This window comes from Rhinopithecus roxellana, chromosome 14, assembly GCF_007565055.1.
Source record: "Rhinopithecus roxellana isolate Shanxi Qingling chromosome 14, ASM756505v1, whole genome shotgun sequence".
Lineage (NCBI taxonomy): Eukaryota > Metazoa > Chordata > Mammalia > Primates > Cercopithecidae > Rhinopithecus > Rhinopithecus roxellana.
The window spans coordinates 73,924,562-73,944,166 of record NC_044562.1 but is presented as its reverse complement, the minus strand read 5'-3'; the positions used below and the strand labels follow the sequence as shown (position 1 = coordinate 73,944,166).

Genomic DNA, 19,605 nt, shown 5'->3' with positions numbered 1-19,605 from the left:
GAAACCATCATTCTTAGCAAACTATCACAAGAAGAGAAAACCAAACACCGCATGTTCTCACTCATAGGTGGGAACTGAACAATGAGATCACTTGGACTCGGGAAGGGGAACATCACACACTGGGGCCTATCATGGGGAGGGGGGAGGGGGGAGGGATTGCACTGGGGAGTTATACATGATATAAATGATGAATTGATGGGTGCTGACGAGTTGATGGGTGCAGCACACCAACATGGCACAAATATACATATGTAACAAACCTGCACGTTATGCACATGTACCCTAGAACTTAAAGTATAATAATAAAAAAAAGTTATTCTGGAAAGCAAAGGAAATAAAGACATATTATTATGAGAAAAAAAAAAAAAAAAAAGAAAGCAGTACTCTTGCTTCTAGTCTCCAAAGTCATATCTCTAAGTACTTACTGAGAAACCTTAACAAGTTTGATCTGTGAATAGCCTAACAGTAGGTACAGTGATACCACCAAAGGTAATATCCTTTAAGTAACACACAAATGTCTTAGCTTCCTGTTGAAATGTAACTTCAAAACTTCTAACGACAGCTTTAAAAAGTTAAGAATCTTTACTCAGTGATCTTTAGGTGTCAAAAGAAAAAAAAAAAGGCTAAGGATTTGGTGAAATCAATAGCTTCATCACATTCAAATATTTAAAAATCCAGCAATAGTAAGTTATATTGATTCCAAAAACTGGCGAAGTCATATTGGCTCAAGGAGCCCTAGAGAAAAAGTTAGTGGTTTTTCCAAATAACACATGCTGCTTTCAGAGAGGTTACTGTATGTATGAATTTAAAAAGAATTTGCTTCCTATAATATGATTGCTATTTCCTTCTCCTGTATTTAATCTTTGGAAGGCCATTTTATCTGAGCATGATTCTGTTTATTGAAGATGAAAGAGAAAAATCTATCATAAAAGTTTTTTTAAAAAGGGTATTCATTAGCAATGTCATTTGTAATTTTTTAAAAGTACATGTGAATGTACTTAATGCCACTAAACTCTATACCTAAAAATTATTAAAGTGGCAAATTTTACGTTATGTATATATTACCACAATTTTTTCAATATAAAAAATGAAAAAAAGTATTGAAATTTAAAACCAATATTCACCAAAAAAAAACCCAATAATGTATCATTAAAAAATAGCAAGGCCAGGTGCGGTGCCTCACTCCTGTAATCCCAGCACTTTGCGAGGCTGAGGCAGGCGAATCATTTGAGGTCAGGAGTTGGAGACCAGCCTGGCCAACATGGTAAAACCCCGTCTCTACTAAAAATTCAAAAATTAGCCAGGCATGGTGGCGCAGGCCTGTAGTCCCAGCTACTCAGAGGGCTAAGGCATGAGAATAGCTTGAATCCAGGATGCAGAGGTTGCAGTGAGTTGAGATTGCACCACTGCACTCCAGCCTGGGCAACAGAGAGAGACTCTGCCTCAAAAAAGTAAATAAATAAACAGTATTAACTAAGCAAAGTGCTATAAAAATATTCATTATTATTATTGTAAGTTGCACTTAGTAGTTTGGTCAGATATGCCTCTTGGTTGCCCTAGGGTTATATCTTAACCTAAGATCCTACCTCTCAAACTGGAGACTGCTGGAAATACAGAAGAAAAGAAACCATGAGACTCTAAAAACTTTTCCTTGAAGTAAAGTGTGTGGCATTACACCACGTACCAAAAATCATCATGTTCCTTATCCTTTGTGGTTAGGGCTCTTGGGTGGAAAAGTTTAACAAACACAGGAGTCTTGCCATTTTCATATTATCCTGTATTTTCCAGACAGTAAAATGTCTGGAATGTGTCAAATTCTTTATACGTTTCAGAAATAGGCAGCTCTGCCCATTAGTTCAAAATTTAGTTTGGTTTAACACAAAATTTTGTTAAGCATTTTAGAAAGGGGCTGGGTGCGGTGGCTCACACCAGTAATCCAAGCACTTTGGGAGGCCGAGGCGGGTAGATCACCTGAGGTCAGGTGTTTGAGACCAGCCTGGCCAACATGGTGAAACCCTGTCTCTACCAAAAATACAAAAATTAGCCAGGCATGGCAGCAGGTGCCTGTAATCCCAGCTACTCGGGAGGTTGAGGCAGGAGAATTGCTTGAACCCTGGAGGTGGAGGTTGCCATGAGTCAAGATCATGCCATTGCACTCCAGCCTGGGCAACAGAGTAAGACTGTCTCAAAAAAATAAATAAATAAATAAGTAAGTAAACTTTGGAAGAAAATAAGAGCAATATTTCCAAAACACCAAGAATGAAAAGAACATTCTGGTATTTAAACACACCCAAAAGATCCACAAAAGAATGTGAGTAGAAGGGAGTTTTTGGGATGATGAAAGTGTTCTGTAGCCATACTGTTGTGGTGGTTTTATGAATCTATAAGCATGTTAAATTCACAGAACTGTAAACCCAAAATGTCGACATTTATTTTACGACGATTTGTAAAATAAAATATGTACACTCCTGAACTTTACAAATATTTTTAAATGCTTTACATAACAAATTTACTAATAAACTTGTCAATAAATACTTCAGTTGATCCTTGAACTTAGGTTTGAATTTCGAGGATTCACTTATACAGACTTTTTTTCAATAAATATAATGGAAAATTTTTTGAAGATTTGCAACAATTTGAAAAAACATGTAGATGAAACATGTAGCCTAGAAATATGGGGAAAAAAAAGAAAAAACTATGTATGCCATGCATGCATAAAATATACATAGATACTTGTCTATTTTATCACTTACTACTGTAAGATATACACAAATCTATTATAAAAAGTTAAAATTTATCAAAACTTAGATACACTTATAGACCATACATGGAACCATTCACATTGAAGGGAAATGTAAATAAACAAAAAACGCAGTATAAAATCGTAACTGCATAAAATTAACTGTACTCCATATTGTACTACCATAATTATTTCACAGCCACCTCCGGTTGCTATTGGGATACGCTTCAGTGTTGCGAGTATCCTTATCTTAAAACACTGTGAGACATTAATCACCACGTGAGCAGTTCATTTCTCCAGTAAATTGTGTATTGCTGTAAAAAGTGATCCCTCAAGGTTCCTGCATATTAATATTTTTCATCATGGTCACAATACTAAAAATGTTGAAGAACATAAGCCGGGCAAGTGGCTCACACCTGCAATCCCAGCACTTTGGGAGGCAAAGGCGGGAGGACTGCTTGAGCCCAGGAGTTTGAGACCAGGCTGGGCAACACAGCAAGATCCTGTTGCTACAAAATACAAAATACATATATATATATATATCGCTACAAAATACAAAATACATATATATGTATATATATATAAATGAGCTGGGTATGGTGGTGCACACCTGTAGTCCTAGCTACTTGCGGGGGCTGAGGCAGGAGGATAACTTGAGCCCTGGAGTTCCAAGCTTCAATGAGCTATGATTATACCACTGCACTCCAGCCTGAGCAACAGAGCTAAACCCTATCTCTAAAACAATAATAATAAAATAAAAAATAACATTATGGTACCTATACAAAGTGCTACTAGTGATGCTGGAAATGCTCCCAAGAAGCAGAGAAGAGAAAAGTCACTGACAATACAAGAAAAAGTTGAATTGCTTGATATGGACCATAGACTGAGGTTTGCACCTGGGGTTACTGCCATTTCAGATAAACAATTCATCTTGTAAACAGATGACAGTATCAATAAAATATAGTATAATACTGTAAATGTATATTCTCTTTTTTTTTTTTTTAAGACAGGGTCTCACTCTGTCACCCAGGCTGGAGTGCAGTGGCACAATCATAGCTCAAACTCTTGAGTTCAAGCAATCCTCCTGCCTTAGCCTCTTGAGTAGCTAGACTACAGGTGCATGCCACAATGCTGGCTAATGTTATCTTTTGTAGATGTGGATCTCCCTATGTTGACCAGGCTGGTCTCAAACTCCTAGACTCAAGCAATTCTCCTCCCTCAGCCTCCCAAAGTGCTGGGATTACAGGCCTGAACCATCGCACCCGGCCACAATTTTCTTGAAAACATTTTCTTTTCTCTAGCTTACTTTATTTTAAGAATATAGAATATAATATATATAACATACAAGATATGTGTTAATTGACTGTTTCTATTATTGGTGATAGAATAATAGAAAGCAGTAGGCTATTTGTAGTTCCGTTTTTGAGGAGACAAAAGTTATATCCGAATTTCAACTGTGCAGGGCTCAGCTCCCCTAACCCCAGTATGTTCAAGGGTCAACTGTATTTTGGAAACAAGTTTAACAAATTCTGTAACTGAAAAGATTTTGTACTTCCAAGACTGATATATGAGAGAGAAATAATTTCACTATAATTGCACCAAAACCCAAAGTTCTTCACAAAATTTTAAGGCTCATAAATAATCAGGTTTTATTTTTCCTTTTAATTTTTTTTTCTAGAGACGAGATCTCACTATGTTGCCCAGGCTGCTCTCGCACTACTGGGCTGAAGTAATCCACTCGCCTCAGCTCCCAAAGTGCTAGGATTACCAGTATGAGCCACCATACCCGGCCCTATTTTCATTTTTAAATCAATATAAATAGCTGCACCAACCTGCTAATTATTATCTAAAAATATGACATTGTTTCCAACACTTACACTGCTGAAACAAAGTAAACAGAGTACAAACAAAGCTCCCCTAAAAGGAAAAGTATAAGAAAAGTTTTCTTTCCCACTTTTTTTGCTTTAATGAGGTGAAACTGACATACAATAAAATGTACAAAAAGTGTAGTCAGATGTATACATGTCTTGACATATGCATACACCTGTGAAACTATCACCACAATCAAGATTATGAGCATATCCACCACTCCAAGAGTTTCCTCACAGCCCTTTATAATCCCTCTCTCTGCTCCTCCACCAGGCTACCATGATCTGCTTTCTAATTAGTATGCATTTTCTAGAATCCTATATAAATGGAATCATAGTATACGCTCTTTTTTTGGACTGCCTTCTTCCACTCAGCATAATTATTTTGAGATTCATCCATATTATTGTGTATAGAAAAATTTTTAATGCTGCATCTACCTGCTATATAAAATTAGTCCACATTTGGGGCAAACTGGGCTTACACACAAGATGAGAATCTTCAATTAGCTACACGTAAAGTTTCACCTAGACAGCAGATTATTAGATCATTCTTGAATCAGTATTCTCTCTTTTTTTTAAAAGAAACAAAGTCTCGCTCTGTTGCCCAGGCTACAGTGAAGTGGCTAGTCACAGGCACAATCATAACACATTACAGTCTCAAACTACTAGGCTCAAACAATCCTCGGGCCTCAGCCTCCTGAGTAGCTAGGATTGCCAGCATGTGCCACTGCACCTGGCTTTGAATCTTTTTTTTTCAGCTCCTTACTATCACTGAAGAACCGATATTCTTTTGGAAAAGTATTCCAAGGATTTAAACTAGGGCAAGAAAAATAAGTGACCCTCCAATAAGCAAAGACTCTGATTCTGTTTTCAAATTAAATTTAATAAGCAGACATTCATTTGTACTATAAAAATATTTCTCACAAAGCTTTTCTGATTAAAAAAAAAACCACCAGAATAAAAAGATGAGCTCTTGTAATTCCTCATGCAAATCCTGACAGTTGTTATATTTTTAAGTGTCAAAATAAGACCTAACTTTCACCTCAGCAGCACTTGTTTAGTGAAAGATAAACTGTTTATATAGCTGAATCCATAGTTATGAGTTAGCATACAGTAACTTCAAAAATACACTTTAAAAAACTACAGTAGCTCCAGATCTGTACATATTCAAACAAGAAAATAATCTTTCATTATTTCTACTATCTTGCATGTCCTCATTAGTACACTTTGCAAACAAGAAAACTACTGAAAATAAAACTTTAGCAAGAACTCTAAATGACTAATGGGGATAGGGATCTGAAATACCTTTACATTAGGCAGCAAACCCCAGTGGGTGGGAGGGTATGTTATTTGGGGGTAAACAAACTAAGTAATGTGTATAGATTCTTTTAATCTTTTTTATTTTTTTAGACAGGGGATCTTGCTCTGTCATCCAGGCTGGAGTGCAGTGGTGCAATCACAAGTCATTGCAGCCTCCAACTCTTGAGCTCAAGTGATCCTCCCGCCCCAGTCTCGCAAGTAGCTGGAACTACAAGGCACAGGCCACCAAGACTGGCTAATTTTTTTTTTTCTTTTTTTTTTTTTTTTTCAGCGATGTGGTCTCCCTATGCTTCCCAGGCCAGTCTTGAACTCCTAAGCTCAAGTGATCTGCGTAAGTCTCCCAAAGTGCTAGGATTACAGGCATGAGCCACCACACCTGGGCAAATACATTTTATGTGTGAAAGAAGCGTTATACATTACTGGCCGGGCACGGTGGCTCATGACTGTAATCCCAGCACTTTGGCAGGCCAAGGTGGAGGACTGCTTGAGTCCAGGAGTTCAAGACCAGCCCAGATAACATAGCAAGACCCTGACTCTTTAAAAAAAAAAAAAAAAAACTTTTCTACATTGTTTATGCTCAAACATCTAGGGAAATCATCATCAGTATCTTGGAAATATAGTTTTATACAAAATGAAAATTCAAACTATTGGCAACTTACTCCATTTTTACTTCCCTTCTTTTCTTTTTTTTTTTTTTTTTTTTTTGAGATGGGTCTCACTCTGCCACCCAGGTTAGAGTGCAGTGGCACAACACTGGCTCACTGCAACTTCCGCCTCACAAGCTAAGCAGACCTCCCAATCCAGCCTTGGGTAGCTGAGACCACAGGCACGCGCCACCATACCCAGCTAATTTTTTGTATTTTTGGTAGACAGGAGTCTCACGATGTTGTCCAGACTGGTCTCGAACTCAAGCAATCTGTCCACCTCTGTCTCCCAAAATGCTGGTGTTACAGGCATGAGCCACCGTGCTCAGCCCATTTTGATTGGTTAAAACATTAAAAGTGCAACTCGAACTCCCTGTGCTCTCCCCTCCCGTTCCCTTTCTGCCATCTTTCAGCGCCACCACAACGGTGCACATGAATGTCCTGGCTGATGCCCTCAAGAGCATCAACAATGCAGAAAGGAGAGACAAATGCCAGGTGCTTATTAGGCCGTGCTCCAAAGTCATCGTCTGGTTTCTCAGTGTGATGATGAAGCACGGTTACATTGGCAAATTTGAAATCACTGATGATCGCAGAGCTGGGAAAATTGTTGTGAACCTCACAGGCAGGCCAAACAAGTGTGGAGTGATCAGCCCCAGATTTGAGTGCAACTCAAAGATCTATAAAACTGGCAGAATAATCTGCTTCCATCCCGCCAGTTTGGTTTCATTGTACTGACAACCTCAGCTGGCATCATGGACCATGAAGAAGACGAAAACACACAGGAGGGAAAATCCTGGGATTCTTTTTCTAGGGATGTAATACATATATTTACAAATAAAATGCCTCATGGGAAAAAAAAAAAGCGCAACTCAACTGAATACTGTAATTGCAAAATAAGCTGCTGGAACAATTTCATCTGCCTCCATCCCCACCTCAATTGTCCATTTAAAATCCTTTGTATTTAGGCCGGGCACAGTGGCTCACACCTGTAATCTCAGCACTTTCGGAGGCCAAAGTGGACATATCACTTGAGGTGAGGAGTTCGGGACCAGCCTGGCCAACATGGTGAAATCCCGTCTCTACTAAAAATACAAAAAGCAGCCTGGCATGGTAGTGAGCTCCTATAATCCCAGCTATTGGATGGGCTGAGGCAGGAGAATTGCTTGAACCTGGGAAGTGGAGGTTTCAGTGAGCCAAGATGATGCCACTGTACTCCAGCCTGGAGGACAGAGCAAGACTCTGTCTCAAATAAATAAATAAATAAATAAGGTATTTTTTCTTTAAGCCATTTCAGATGGATATCTTTAATATGGTGAACTTAATGACATCCCTAACTATATCCCTGGGCTCTTTTCCATCGCTACTCCTCCTCATCATTCATTCTATCCACCATGGCAGTTCTTAAGGCAGCAGCCTCCTTTCCACCATAGGGCCTTGAAACAAACCATTTACTCTGAATAATTAATCTTTCCTTTCCTCCTTTTGCTACCTTAGCTCCCATTCAGCTTTTACCTCTCAGCATAACTGTCACCTCCTCAAGGTAACACTGCATACTCACACACACATTCCTTTCTCCTTGTACACAACTGGAAAGACATCTAATATTTATGTGACCATTTTATTCAATGTCTATATCCTCCACTGGATAAGCTCATGAGAAAAACGGTCGTGTCTGTTTTTACTCACCAATACATCCCTCAGCACCTACCACACTTATAAGAGTCAAATGGGTCAAATGAATAAGATAGAGTGATCTAAAGATTTAAAGCCAAAGCAAATCCATCAAGATGAGTATTTGCATTTTAAACAAGTATATGTGTTTGCAACAATGTATATATTTTACATATTTCTAATAACCCAGGGACGTAAACAAGGTGAGGGAAAAGTTAATTTTTAAAAATTAATCAAATTAATGGAGATAAACATGACACTAATAAATTAAAATTCAGTGATAAACTAAAACTTCTCATTAACAATTTTTTCTGTTCCCAAACTTTCAGATGTTGTAATAGAAAGCTGAAAAGTACTCTAAACACTAACATATATCTGACAGTTGAAATTAAAGAATTATCAATTTTCATAGCCTCAAAGTAATCCCTAATCTTTCTAATCTCTACATGTCTTTTTTTCTGACTATAAATCTAAGGATTTTTTTTTAGTTCTGATTATAAATGTATCATTCAGTGTTCTATGTACTATACAATAATATATACACTGTATTTCATCAATTCTAAGATGCATATTTTGACACTTTCACATTCTGAGATCAATCACTCTAAAAGAGCAGAGTATCTAGTTTAATTGGATTTTCTTTCCTTCCTGAATGATAGTATCTTTGGCCTGACTTAAATATAGTATAGTATGTATGCTCCTCACCAAATTCATTTTCCCCCCAAGGGTCAGAAAAACACATCAAATGAATATTATGTAAGAAACAACAAAACCAGAGACATTTTTATTACCAACATTATCAGGACCTTACCATCATCCTAAATTGCTCCTGCTTGGAAAATTTTAAGTCAAATATCCCTCCCTAACCACATGACACCCTTACACTCAACCTACCTGTTATAAACCCTTATCCGGGAATCAGATCCATAAGCCTTCCATTTTTCAGTCCTCTCCTATTTTCACTCTCACTCTGTATTTTAAGTTCTTTTCCACCCATCAACTCACTCTCTCATACCCAAATCTTCAGTTCTCTTGCCCTGATCCTTCTGTCACGTGTGTTCTATCAATTCTAGTTTCTGACAGACACCTATCAGGATGTCTCAACTACAAAATTTTTTAAATTGCCCCAAACTGAATTCATCATCATCTCTCTCAATACTTGCTGCTTTTTCTGTCTTTAATGTCTCAATGAACAGTTCACAATTCATTCAACTGACCTACTCCAGAAATCCAGGAGTCACAGTTCACTCCAGCTTCTCTTTGAAATTCTCACATCAGTCACCAGAACCAGAAGAAAACCAGTCAGGAAAACAGAGGTTCTGCCAATATACAGGCTTTAGTTAAAACTTTTCTACGAGACTGGATCACCTCCCTGTCACAGCCTCATTCTTTGTCTAGACTTCCCAGAGGTCTCACCACACCTTTACGCAAATTTAAACTACCTAGATCAATGCTTCTCAAATTGTCTGTCATGGGGTTTTGTAAAATACAATACAAATGAATTATCAGGTTGGTACAAAAGTAATTGCAGTTTTGGGCATTACGTTGGCAAAACTGCAATTACTTTTGCGCCAACCTAATACTAGGCAAACAAATCTTTTTTCTAGACAGCTTATGCAAATCACAGAGGTAAATGGTGTTTTATAAAAGGCACACAAAAAGTACCAGCACAATTTTATTATTACTTTATTCAAATGACCAAAAAATTAGTCAAATTGCTATATTTTCTAAAAGCTCACTCTCAATTACTCTAGTTATCTAGTTGAGGACCAGTAACAAAGGCACTTATCCAGACCACAGCTGGCCCTCTCACCTCTAGCTTGTATTTTCTGTTTCTATTAATTTGCTCATTATAATACTATTAACACAAAGTGCAGCCTTGACCTAAGCCTTAACCTAAACTCTATTTTGTCAGAAAACTACTATGTGATTGGCTCACTTTTATAGTTGGTCAACAGAGCCCAAACTAAGCCACAGTTCTGTTTTTTCTCTTTGCTTTATATTCCTCTCTCCATAAGGACTAGCTGATCTATAGTTTCTCTTTAATCTTTTCATCTCTAATAGATAACCCAGAAGCCTTTCTCTCTTGTTAAATAATCAGAGTCCCCTTCTCTAACAATTCTGCCTTCTTAACACACAGAAAAGCAATAAAAGGTCCACAGTTTAAGACAATTTCAAAATGCCTTTACAATGAACAAAGTTCCATATAGAAACACTTTTTGATTGCTCTAATCCAGAACAGGGAATAAAGTTCAATTCGAATATAATCTCAACGCAGCATATACTTGCTATGGAATAAGCCCTCAGATACAGAGATGATACTAAGTAACATTAAAGTCACAGATTTACAGACAAACCCAAGATTCATCTGGTAAAGCAAAGCAATCTTCCATTAGTCTTTTCTAATGTTATTTGAGTACTAATGGAAAGAAAACACTGGTCTGAATGAAATCAATGATTAAATAAACAACTGTACTTACGTGTTAGATGAAAGATGCCATCACAGGCACTAATATGAGATAAAAAAGCATTCCCCAGGCCCTGCCCATTGTGAGCACCTTTCACAAGGCCAGCAATATCCACTACATTTAGAAAGGCAGGAATTTTGCTGAAAAACAAAAGATAGCTTTATTATACAACAGTACTAAGAACTTATCTATTAACCAAATGAATTCCCCAAACATTTTACAGAAATTCTTTCCTTTCTAGAACAATGGAACAATAATGATTTGATAAATGAATATCCACCCCCTCAAAAAAAATTAGAAATGGCCTTGTAATACATTAGGACTTTCTTACCTAGGATAATGAGGGAGAAAACTGAAACAGTATAAATGTATTTATCATGTTTCTGAAATTAAAACACATCATTAAATTTACTGTAACGTTCTATTGGCACATGCACACACTCAAAAAAGCGGTGAAGAATGTTTAGAGTATGCCGAGGTAATCATCATAAAATGAGCCAACTAACTTTGTGCCAGATACTAAATTAAGTATTTTACACATATTATCTCACTTCAAAGTTCAAATTAACTCTATAAGATGGGTGCTATTTATTAAGCCCACTTTACAGATAAGGAAATTATGCCTTAGAGGAGTTACGAAATCTATTGTATTCAGGATCACTCAGCCAGTAGTGACAAAACTGGGATTCAAACACAGGCTGTCTGGGTTTGCATTTGATCACCCACATGTTATATAGACAAAAAAAAAAAATGTGTAATGCTGAGAACCAGTTATCAGCATAGTAATAACCTAGTTGTTGATAACAGCAACCAAATTAGGCTATATACAAAATAACCTTTGCTTTGCTAAACAAAGGCACATTTAACACAAGTTAAAAACCAAGTTAGGAAGATCAGTCTGCCATGTCAAAATGGAGATTTAAGTATATCAATAAATAAAAGCTACTTTTAATGTTATATGACAAAGGTATATATAATGTAATTGTGTATCCTTTGTCAATTTTCGAGAGCATGCATTTTGCAGAATGTCAATTTCACTACCTGATAAAATACAACATAAAAGTTCCACAAAAGACTTCCCTATTATTGGCATGGAAAATGAGTCCTTTCAAAATAATTATTCTATAAACAAGTATTACAGATTGAAATTACTTGATTATTGTTACCACCAAATCCACTAAAACCACATAAATTTGGTTAGTTTTTTTGTTGTTGGACACAGTGACTGCCTCCCCAGCATCCACTGCCCCCTCTCTTGGTACCTATACTGATTTTCATTTCGGTAGCCATTCCTCTCCAGCATAGCCCAGAGCTTTGGAGAAGCTTACTCTACCCCTCACTCTAGAAGTGAGGCATGTAGCTCCGGCCTTCACTAAGCAGTTTAATCTCATTCCTAGGCAAAGTAAAAAAATTCTAGGACCTTCACCTTGCCCTAATCGCCTACCTTCACCTTGCCCTAATCACCTCAAAGAACTTAAGAAGCCAAGCATGGTGGCATACATCTGTAGTCCCAAGTATCTGGGAGGCTGAGTCAGGAGGGAGGATGGCTTGAGCCCAGGAGTTCAAGTCCAGCCTGGGCAACATGGTGAGACTCCACCTCTTAAAAAACAAAAAAAGACATGAAAAGACTTAAGAAGAGGTTTACTGGAGGGGGTGTAGGAGGCTGTTAAATAGAAGCTCATCAGTCTTCTGGGAGAATTTCTAGAAGCAATCCCGTTTTACTCTGAACATGGATGAGAAAGTATACAGATCTATCCTGTGACCACAAGGGGAAGACAACCTATGATCAAGTTGATAAAGTAAACTGAAGACAGGAAAGAAGTCAGGCCTTTGATGATATCACTGAGCTAAACACTGTGCTACCTGTTACTAACTCAATAAATCAGCTCTGTAAGTCACTCTGTTAAGGGCAACTAAATTCATCCTAAATGATATTTCTAACAACTAAAAGCACCCATATGATAAATATGAAGTTGACATAGTTTGGATGTTGTGTCACCTCCAAAACTTATGTTGAAATGTGATGCCCAATGGTGGAGGTGGGGCCTGGTGGGAGGTGTGTGGGTCACAGGGGTGGATCCCTCATGAATGGCTTGGTGCCCTCCCCACAGTAATGAGTTCTCACTCTGTTAGTTCACTGGAGAGCAGATTGTTTAAAAGGGTCTGGTACCTCTCTCCACTCTCTCTTGCTCCCCCTGTCTCCATGTGACACACCTACTATCCTTTTCATCTTCTGGTCATGAGTTAAAGCTTCCTTGTCTGGGTGCGGTGGCTCACGCCTATAATCTCAGCACTTTGGAAGGCTGAGGCAGGTGGATCACCTGAGGTCGGGAGTTTGAGACCAGCCTGACCAACACGGAGAAACCACGTCTCTACTAAAAATACAAAATTAGAAGGGCATGGTAGTACACGCCTGTAAGCCCAGCTACTTGGGAGGCTCAGGTAGGAGAATCGCTTGAACCCGGGAGGCGGAGGTTGCAGTGAACTGAGATCACGCCACTGCACTTCAGCCTCGGCAACAAGAGTGAAACTCCTTATCAAAAAAAAAAAAAAAAAAAAAAAAACACTTTCTGAGGCCTTGCCCTTACCAAAAGCCAAACAGATGCTGGTGCTGTGCTTGTATGACCTGCAGAACCATGAGCCAAATAAACCCATTTTCTTTATAAATTACCCAGCCTCAGGTAACCCTTCACAGCAATACAAAATGGACTAAGTAGCATGCATATGGGTAGAATGGCACTAAATTTGAAGTGAGAAGCCTTGAGTTCTATTTCTGGTTGACATAACTATAAGTGTGACCATGAACAAATTATTTCATGGAAGATATTCAGCTCTGAGATTCTATTTTCTATTGAAAATGAGCTTCTCAATTCTGATTTGTGATTTATGGCTAGGATAAGGTTTAAACTATTAATACAACATCTCAAAAAATTAAAACTTGAGATTTAATTCAAGGATTTCTGATGTATTACACCAATGATTTCACGACTACTTGAACAAAATACTTCTAGAATGAAATACTACTTTAGAACTCTTGAGACTAAAATGATGTTAAAACTCTTTTTAATCGCTATACTGTAATGAACACAGACTACCAAAAACATTTATTAATGTTCTTCAATAGAAACAGGCTGGTGGGTCTGGGCACAACTTTGGGAGGCCAAGACAGGAGGATTACTTGAGCCCAGGAGTTCAAACCAGCCTAGGCAACATGGCAAGACCCCATCTCTACAAAAACTTTAAAAATTAGCCAGGCACAGTGTGGCATGTGCCTGTAGTCCCAGCTACTCAGGAGGCTGAGGTGAGAGAATCATTTGATTGTGCCCAGGAGTTGGAGGCTACAGTGAGGTATGATCACACCACTGCACTCCAGCCTGGGCAACACAGCAAGATTCTGTCTTTTAAAAAAAAAAAAAAAAAGAAAGAAAGAAAGAAAAGAAAGGCCAGGCACAGTACCTCATGCCTGTAATCCCACCATTTTGGGAGGATGAGGCAGGAGGAATGCCTGAGGCTGACAGTTCAAGACCACCCTGGGGCAACATAGCAAGACCCCATCTCTATTTTAAAAAGAAAAGAAAGGAAAAAATGAGATAAAACAACTGAACAAACACAGGATCCTGGTTTAGATGCAACAAAGCATATTATTGGAACAACTGAAAAAATCTAAATAAAGTCTACGAATTAGATGGTAATATGGAATCAGTGTTAATCCTGTAGTAAACTACCCTGATTTTGATGGTTTACTATGGTTGTGTGGGAGGATGTCTTTGTATTTAGTAAATACAAACTAAAGAACCGAAGTATAATATGACATCATGTCTGTCACTTATTCTCAAAGTTTCAAAGAATCTGGGTATGCAAGGGTGTATAAGCACTTGTGTACTTTTGCAGCTTTTATATAAATTTAAAATCATTTAAAAATAAAAATGTTTTAGAAAGGACACTGAAGTCAGCCTGAGGAGCCAATCTAAGAGATATAATTTGAGCATCAAATCAATGCTTGTGACAGATTAAAACCAATAAAATAACACTCATCTGAATAAATACATGAATGAACAGATGAAGAAAGCTTTTCCTTATAGTACAATATTAACAAATGAAGCAGGAACGATAGAATTACAAAATCACCATGTGAGAATACTCATAGTAAAAATTAATTCATCAAAAAAATCAATGGATGCTACAACTAGTAAGTGAAAGTGAGAAAAGTGAATGAGTTCAGTATACACTTTGTAGTTAGAACTCACAAAATTGCTGACAGACTGGATACGGGGTGAGGGGAGAGAAGAATCAAAGATAAACGGTGGGCACTGATTGAAGCAACTGAGGAAATGACAGTGCTATTTATTGAGTTATGGCAGTCTTGAAGAAGAATTTGGTGCAAGAAGGTGAAATCAAGAGGTCATTTTGGACATGTCAAGTCTAAGGCACCTATTCAGACCTCCAAGTGTCAATATCAAGGAGGCAGTTAGAGATAGAAGAAATCTGGAGTTCTGCAGAGTTCAGGACACGAGACAGAAACTTGGGATTTATCAGGATATTAAAAATAGTAAAAAATTAAAAACAAACTAAATTCTCAATAATAAGCAAATGGTAAACTGTGCTATATTCATATAATATAGCAATAAATATAAGTATTATATTAGAAATTATTACTTAAGTCTGTATTGCTTAATCCAGAAAGATATTAATAATATCCCAAGTAAAACAAGTATTCTATTTCTGTAAGGAAGTGTGCGCACAGTCAGGAAATGATGGAAGGATATATCCCCAAAGTATTTACAACTGTTATATCAAGGTAGAGGAAGTAAAGGTGGTTTTCACTCCTCTCATTATACATTTCCCTAATGTCTGAACTTCCTACAATGAACTATCTCATCTTTTCCTAATAAAAGTTTTACTTATTTTTTATTAAAGATATAATACACGCTTATTGTAAAAAAATTCAAACATAGAGGAATATAAGAATAAAGTAAAAATCACCTAACAATTCCACTACCCAGAGACAATCATCAGCCTATGTTCATACATTTTTTATGCATATAAGCAAACACATATAGTTTTACATAAATGAGATCACATAATACAGACTAATTACTCCCTCTATTTCATACTCCCCAGAAAAAAATAATTGCAATGTTAACAACTGGGTATACCCTTCTACACCCTTCTCCATACTCTGCATTACTTTTTTTCTTTTTGAGATGGAGTCTTGCTCTGTTGCCGAGGCTGAAGTGCAATGGCGTAACTCGGCTCACTGCAACCTCCACCTCCTGGGTTCAAGCAATTCTCCTGCCTCAGCCTTCCGAATAGCTGGGATTACAGGCTCCCGCCACCCCGCCTGGCTAATTTTTTGTATTTTTAGTAGAGAGTGGTGTGTTAGCCAGGCTGGTCTCAAACTCCTGACCTCATGATCTGCCCTCCTGGGCCTCCAAAAGTGCTGAGATTATAGGCGTGAGCCACCAGGCCCAACCCTCTGCATTACTTTTATACTCATCCAAAACAATAATGCTACATTAATTTTAAAAGAAAAATTCTTCCATATGACTTTAAACATATCACATACATATCTGCCCAGTCTACACAAAGCCACCAAATAAATAGCATAAAATATCTCTTACCTTGCTGGTTTGTGGTACTGGCAAAGAAAGTCAAACCTTTCATCTGGCACAGGTACTCTGCTCTCATTAGGATCAATAGTGCAGAATGGGAAGTTTTCTGCTGAAGCCTGACTATTGGTTAATACATTGAAGAAAGTAGATTTCCTAAAACGAATAAAAGCAATTTCAATCAATTCTTAGGTTAACACCAAGAAAACTTTATCTCACTCTAATTTCAATGCTCAAATAAGATCCATGAGGAATATAAAACCAATCTACAAAGAGAGGGAAAAAGGAACAACACATTCTTTACTAACAGAAGTCAATGAAATTTACAACAGTATAGCGGCAGCTCATGACATAATTAGGTTATGCCCCTATCACAGTCTATTTGAAACTTGAAAAGCATGTTCTCAAAGAATCTTTGTGGTAAGTGAGAGTTTCATGTCACACTACAAAATCTATTTTTTTCCATAATATACCTGATCGTACCAGCATCACTTCATCTATACCTAACATAACCTTCTCTAGCATGAAATGTACAAGGCATGTCTCTAGTCAAGTCAATGACTTTCCAAAAACTCTGAATTGGGAAAGAGATGCTAAATGTCTGGTATCTGATAGGAAATGGGAGGTTGGCACTCAGAACTGCCTTCTAATCATTAGTATATAAGGATTACTGGTAAGTCTAGAATTGTGAATTATGAAAATCAAAATGTGAATTTTATTCAAGGCATGACTTAAATCAAGAAAATATAATATCTATTAATATGGAATAAACTAGTCACTACTTTTCCAATCATTTGACTGCTATCAAGTAAGCAGTGCTCAGAGAAAGCCCACTCATGTTAACATCAGCCATGTTTTTTTAAAAATGTGATAATACTTTATCATTCATGTCTTAAAAATATGAAAAAAGAAATAAAATTTTAAAAATAAAAATAAAATATGAGAATATCATACCAAATATCATATAAAATAAGAGAATATGGTGTCATATATCATATAGAGTAAAATCTAAAACAAAATTTTAAACTCTCAGTGGCCATCTTTTAAGAATGCTAGGTAATTAATTCTTTGAAGACTGTTAAAGTGGTTACCATGTCTTACCTATACAAATTGTGCTTTCAAAATAACCAATAGTTACGAAAAGAAAACTATTTTATAGACATATTCCAGCCAATAAATGAGGAAAGAATAAAAACTTAGAAGAGCATCATTCTGCAACCCCCAACAAATTAATGGATCTTGGTAATAATTTCCAATGACAGTTAGTGCTGCAAAAAGAGGAGAAAAAAATAGTACCTCCCGAAAGAAGTATATACATCATCTGTCATCTTAATCTGACCAACACTTTACATGTTACTGCTAGTTTACAGGAAATATAGAGGACAGAAGAACATATTAAATGATACCACAGAGATAAAATCAATAAAATCCAGACTCTGGAAAATTTTATAAGACTAAAAACCAGATTTCTTCAACAGGTCATCTGGGGGCTAGAACTAAGTGGGAAACTTCTTCTGGATGAGATGTAAAAGTTAACAGCAGACTAATAATCCCACCCAGAACTAGAAAAGCCATCTAAAATGCAGGATACAGAAGTCATCTGTTTGAAGGGTCTGGGATTCTAAAAATGCAAACAAAAAATTTGGAAGGAGACACTTGACCTCCCCAACCACTTTTACCCTGGGGACCTGTGCCCATTCTGGGCAAAAGAAGGATGCAAGGATCCAGACTTTATACCCATAGAAAGCTGATGCTGATGGAGAAAGAAACCAGCAAAACATTTGGAGGAGACTTGGAGAACCTCAGGCACACCACCAGTTTTCCCGCTGGGGATATTTTCCTCAAGGGAAAACTACAAAGGCCTACTCAAGTCATTGGTAACACATACTGGCCCACTCTCCATACTTTCTTCCCCTCACCACGAAAAAATTTAAAATAAAGAGTGATAGTTAAGTTGCCAGAACAGTCCAGGAATCCTTATTTATCTAAAATGTAATGAAAATATTGTATAACTACAATGGAAATATTACAGAATAATGTTGTAATAAAAGTACGTAAGACAAAATTTAAATACATTAACTTAAACATTTATAGGACACTTGGGCCTAACATTATGAAGATAAAATGCTACTGCATTTTTGTATAGTGTAGTTTAAAAACCGCTCATTGCTATTACCACAGTCAATTGCAATTCTGAAAAGGCCATAGGTTGTTTACGGAAGTTTTTTCAAATGTACGGCTATTACTATTTATAATATTTTATATTGTCTACCTGGACAAAACAAAGTATGTTTTGTGATTTTTTTTAAAAATGTATCCCCTAAAGCGTATATGGTAAAACATAGCAAAAGAAAATTCCTTAGGCAGAAAAAATTCTTACATGCATTCAAACTAAACTTAGAAGACAAATGTCCATTTTCACAGACTGTCTCATTTTAGATGAATTTTAAATTTCATAAAACCCAAGTCATCTGTAGCTTCTAACAGCTTTGTAAGTATAAAAAAGTAAAAAGAAATAAGGAAGAAGGAAAAAGAAAAATTTCTAAGGATCATTACTATAGGCTTCAGTGGCAACATAAGACATTTTGATCTATTCAAATCTATTAAGAAAAGCCTTGCAAAAGCAAAGAATTTGAAAGTTTTGGCCTATGCCTGAAGTATTAAAGCCCATATGCTTTTTGTAAAATGAGAACTTTTTAAACACACACACACACACTTAGATCCCTTGAGGTTAATATTAAAGCTTAAAAGTAGGAGAAAGATTCAAAGTTGTAGGAATTTCTCTCATGCAAGAATGGGTTTACATAACTTATTTCAGTAATGGTAGTATTAAAATAAAAAAAAAAACACAGTGACTAGACTAAGTGTATGCCCCCTAGACTTAGGACCTAAATACTTTATTTTGGAAATTACTATTTTAATCTATTAAGTAAACCTGACAGAATAGATGTTTTATGTAAAACTTTATACAAAATTGCAGCATGTAATGGGAAGTAGGGATACCAGTGCAAATTCCCACAGCATTCTGAATTAACCATGTATATATAATATCCATTCAAAACATGGGAAAAGAATTAGAAAGTCCTTGCAAAATATTTTCAATTTAGATATAACTAAACTGTTAAAAGCATCTATCTGATAGATACACAAATACATAAGATGACAGAAATAAATACCAATCCATGTATACATGGGTGAGTGTAATTACGTATTTTCTAACTCCATCAGAGAAGAAGGCCTAAAAATAGCAACACTTCAGCAGCAATGATCACACCTAGAGAAATG

At 36.8% G+C, this 19,605-nt stretch overlaps 1 protein-coding gene across 3 annotated transcripts in view; it reads right to left on the bottom strand.

The window, feature by feature from the left end:
• The window catches only part of OLA1 (Obg like ATPase 1), a 184,604-nt gene that overhangs the window by 150,018 nt on the left and 14,981 nt on the right, over positions 1 to 19,605 (bottom strand). For all 3 annotated transcript variants that reach the window (XM_010358467.2, XM_010358466.2, XM_030916648.1), the window contains 2 exons: positions 16,333 to 16,476; positions 10,724 to 10,851 (listed from right to left, as the gene is read on the bottom strand). In XM_010358467.2, the coding sequence (XP_010356769.1) occupies positions 10,724 to 10,851; positions 16,333 to 16,476 (272 nt within the window). The remainder of the gene's footprint in view (positions 1 to 10,723; positions 10,852 to 16,332; positions 16,477 to 19,605) is intronic.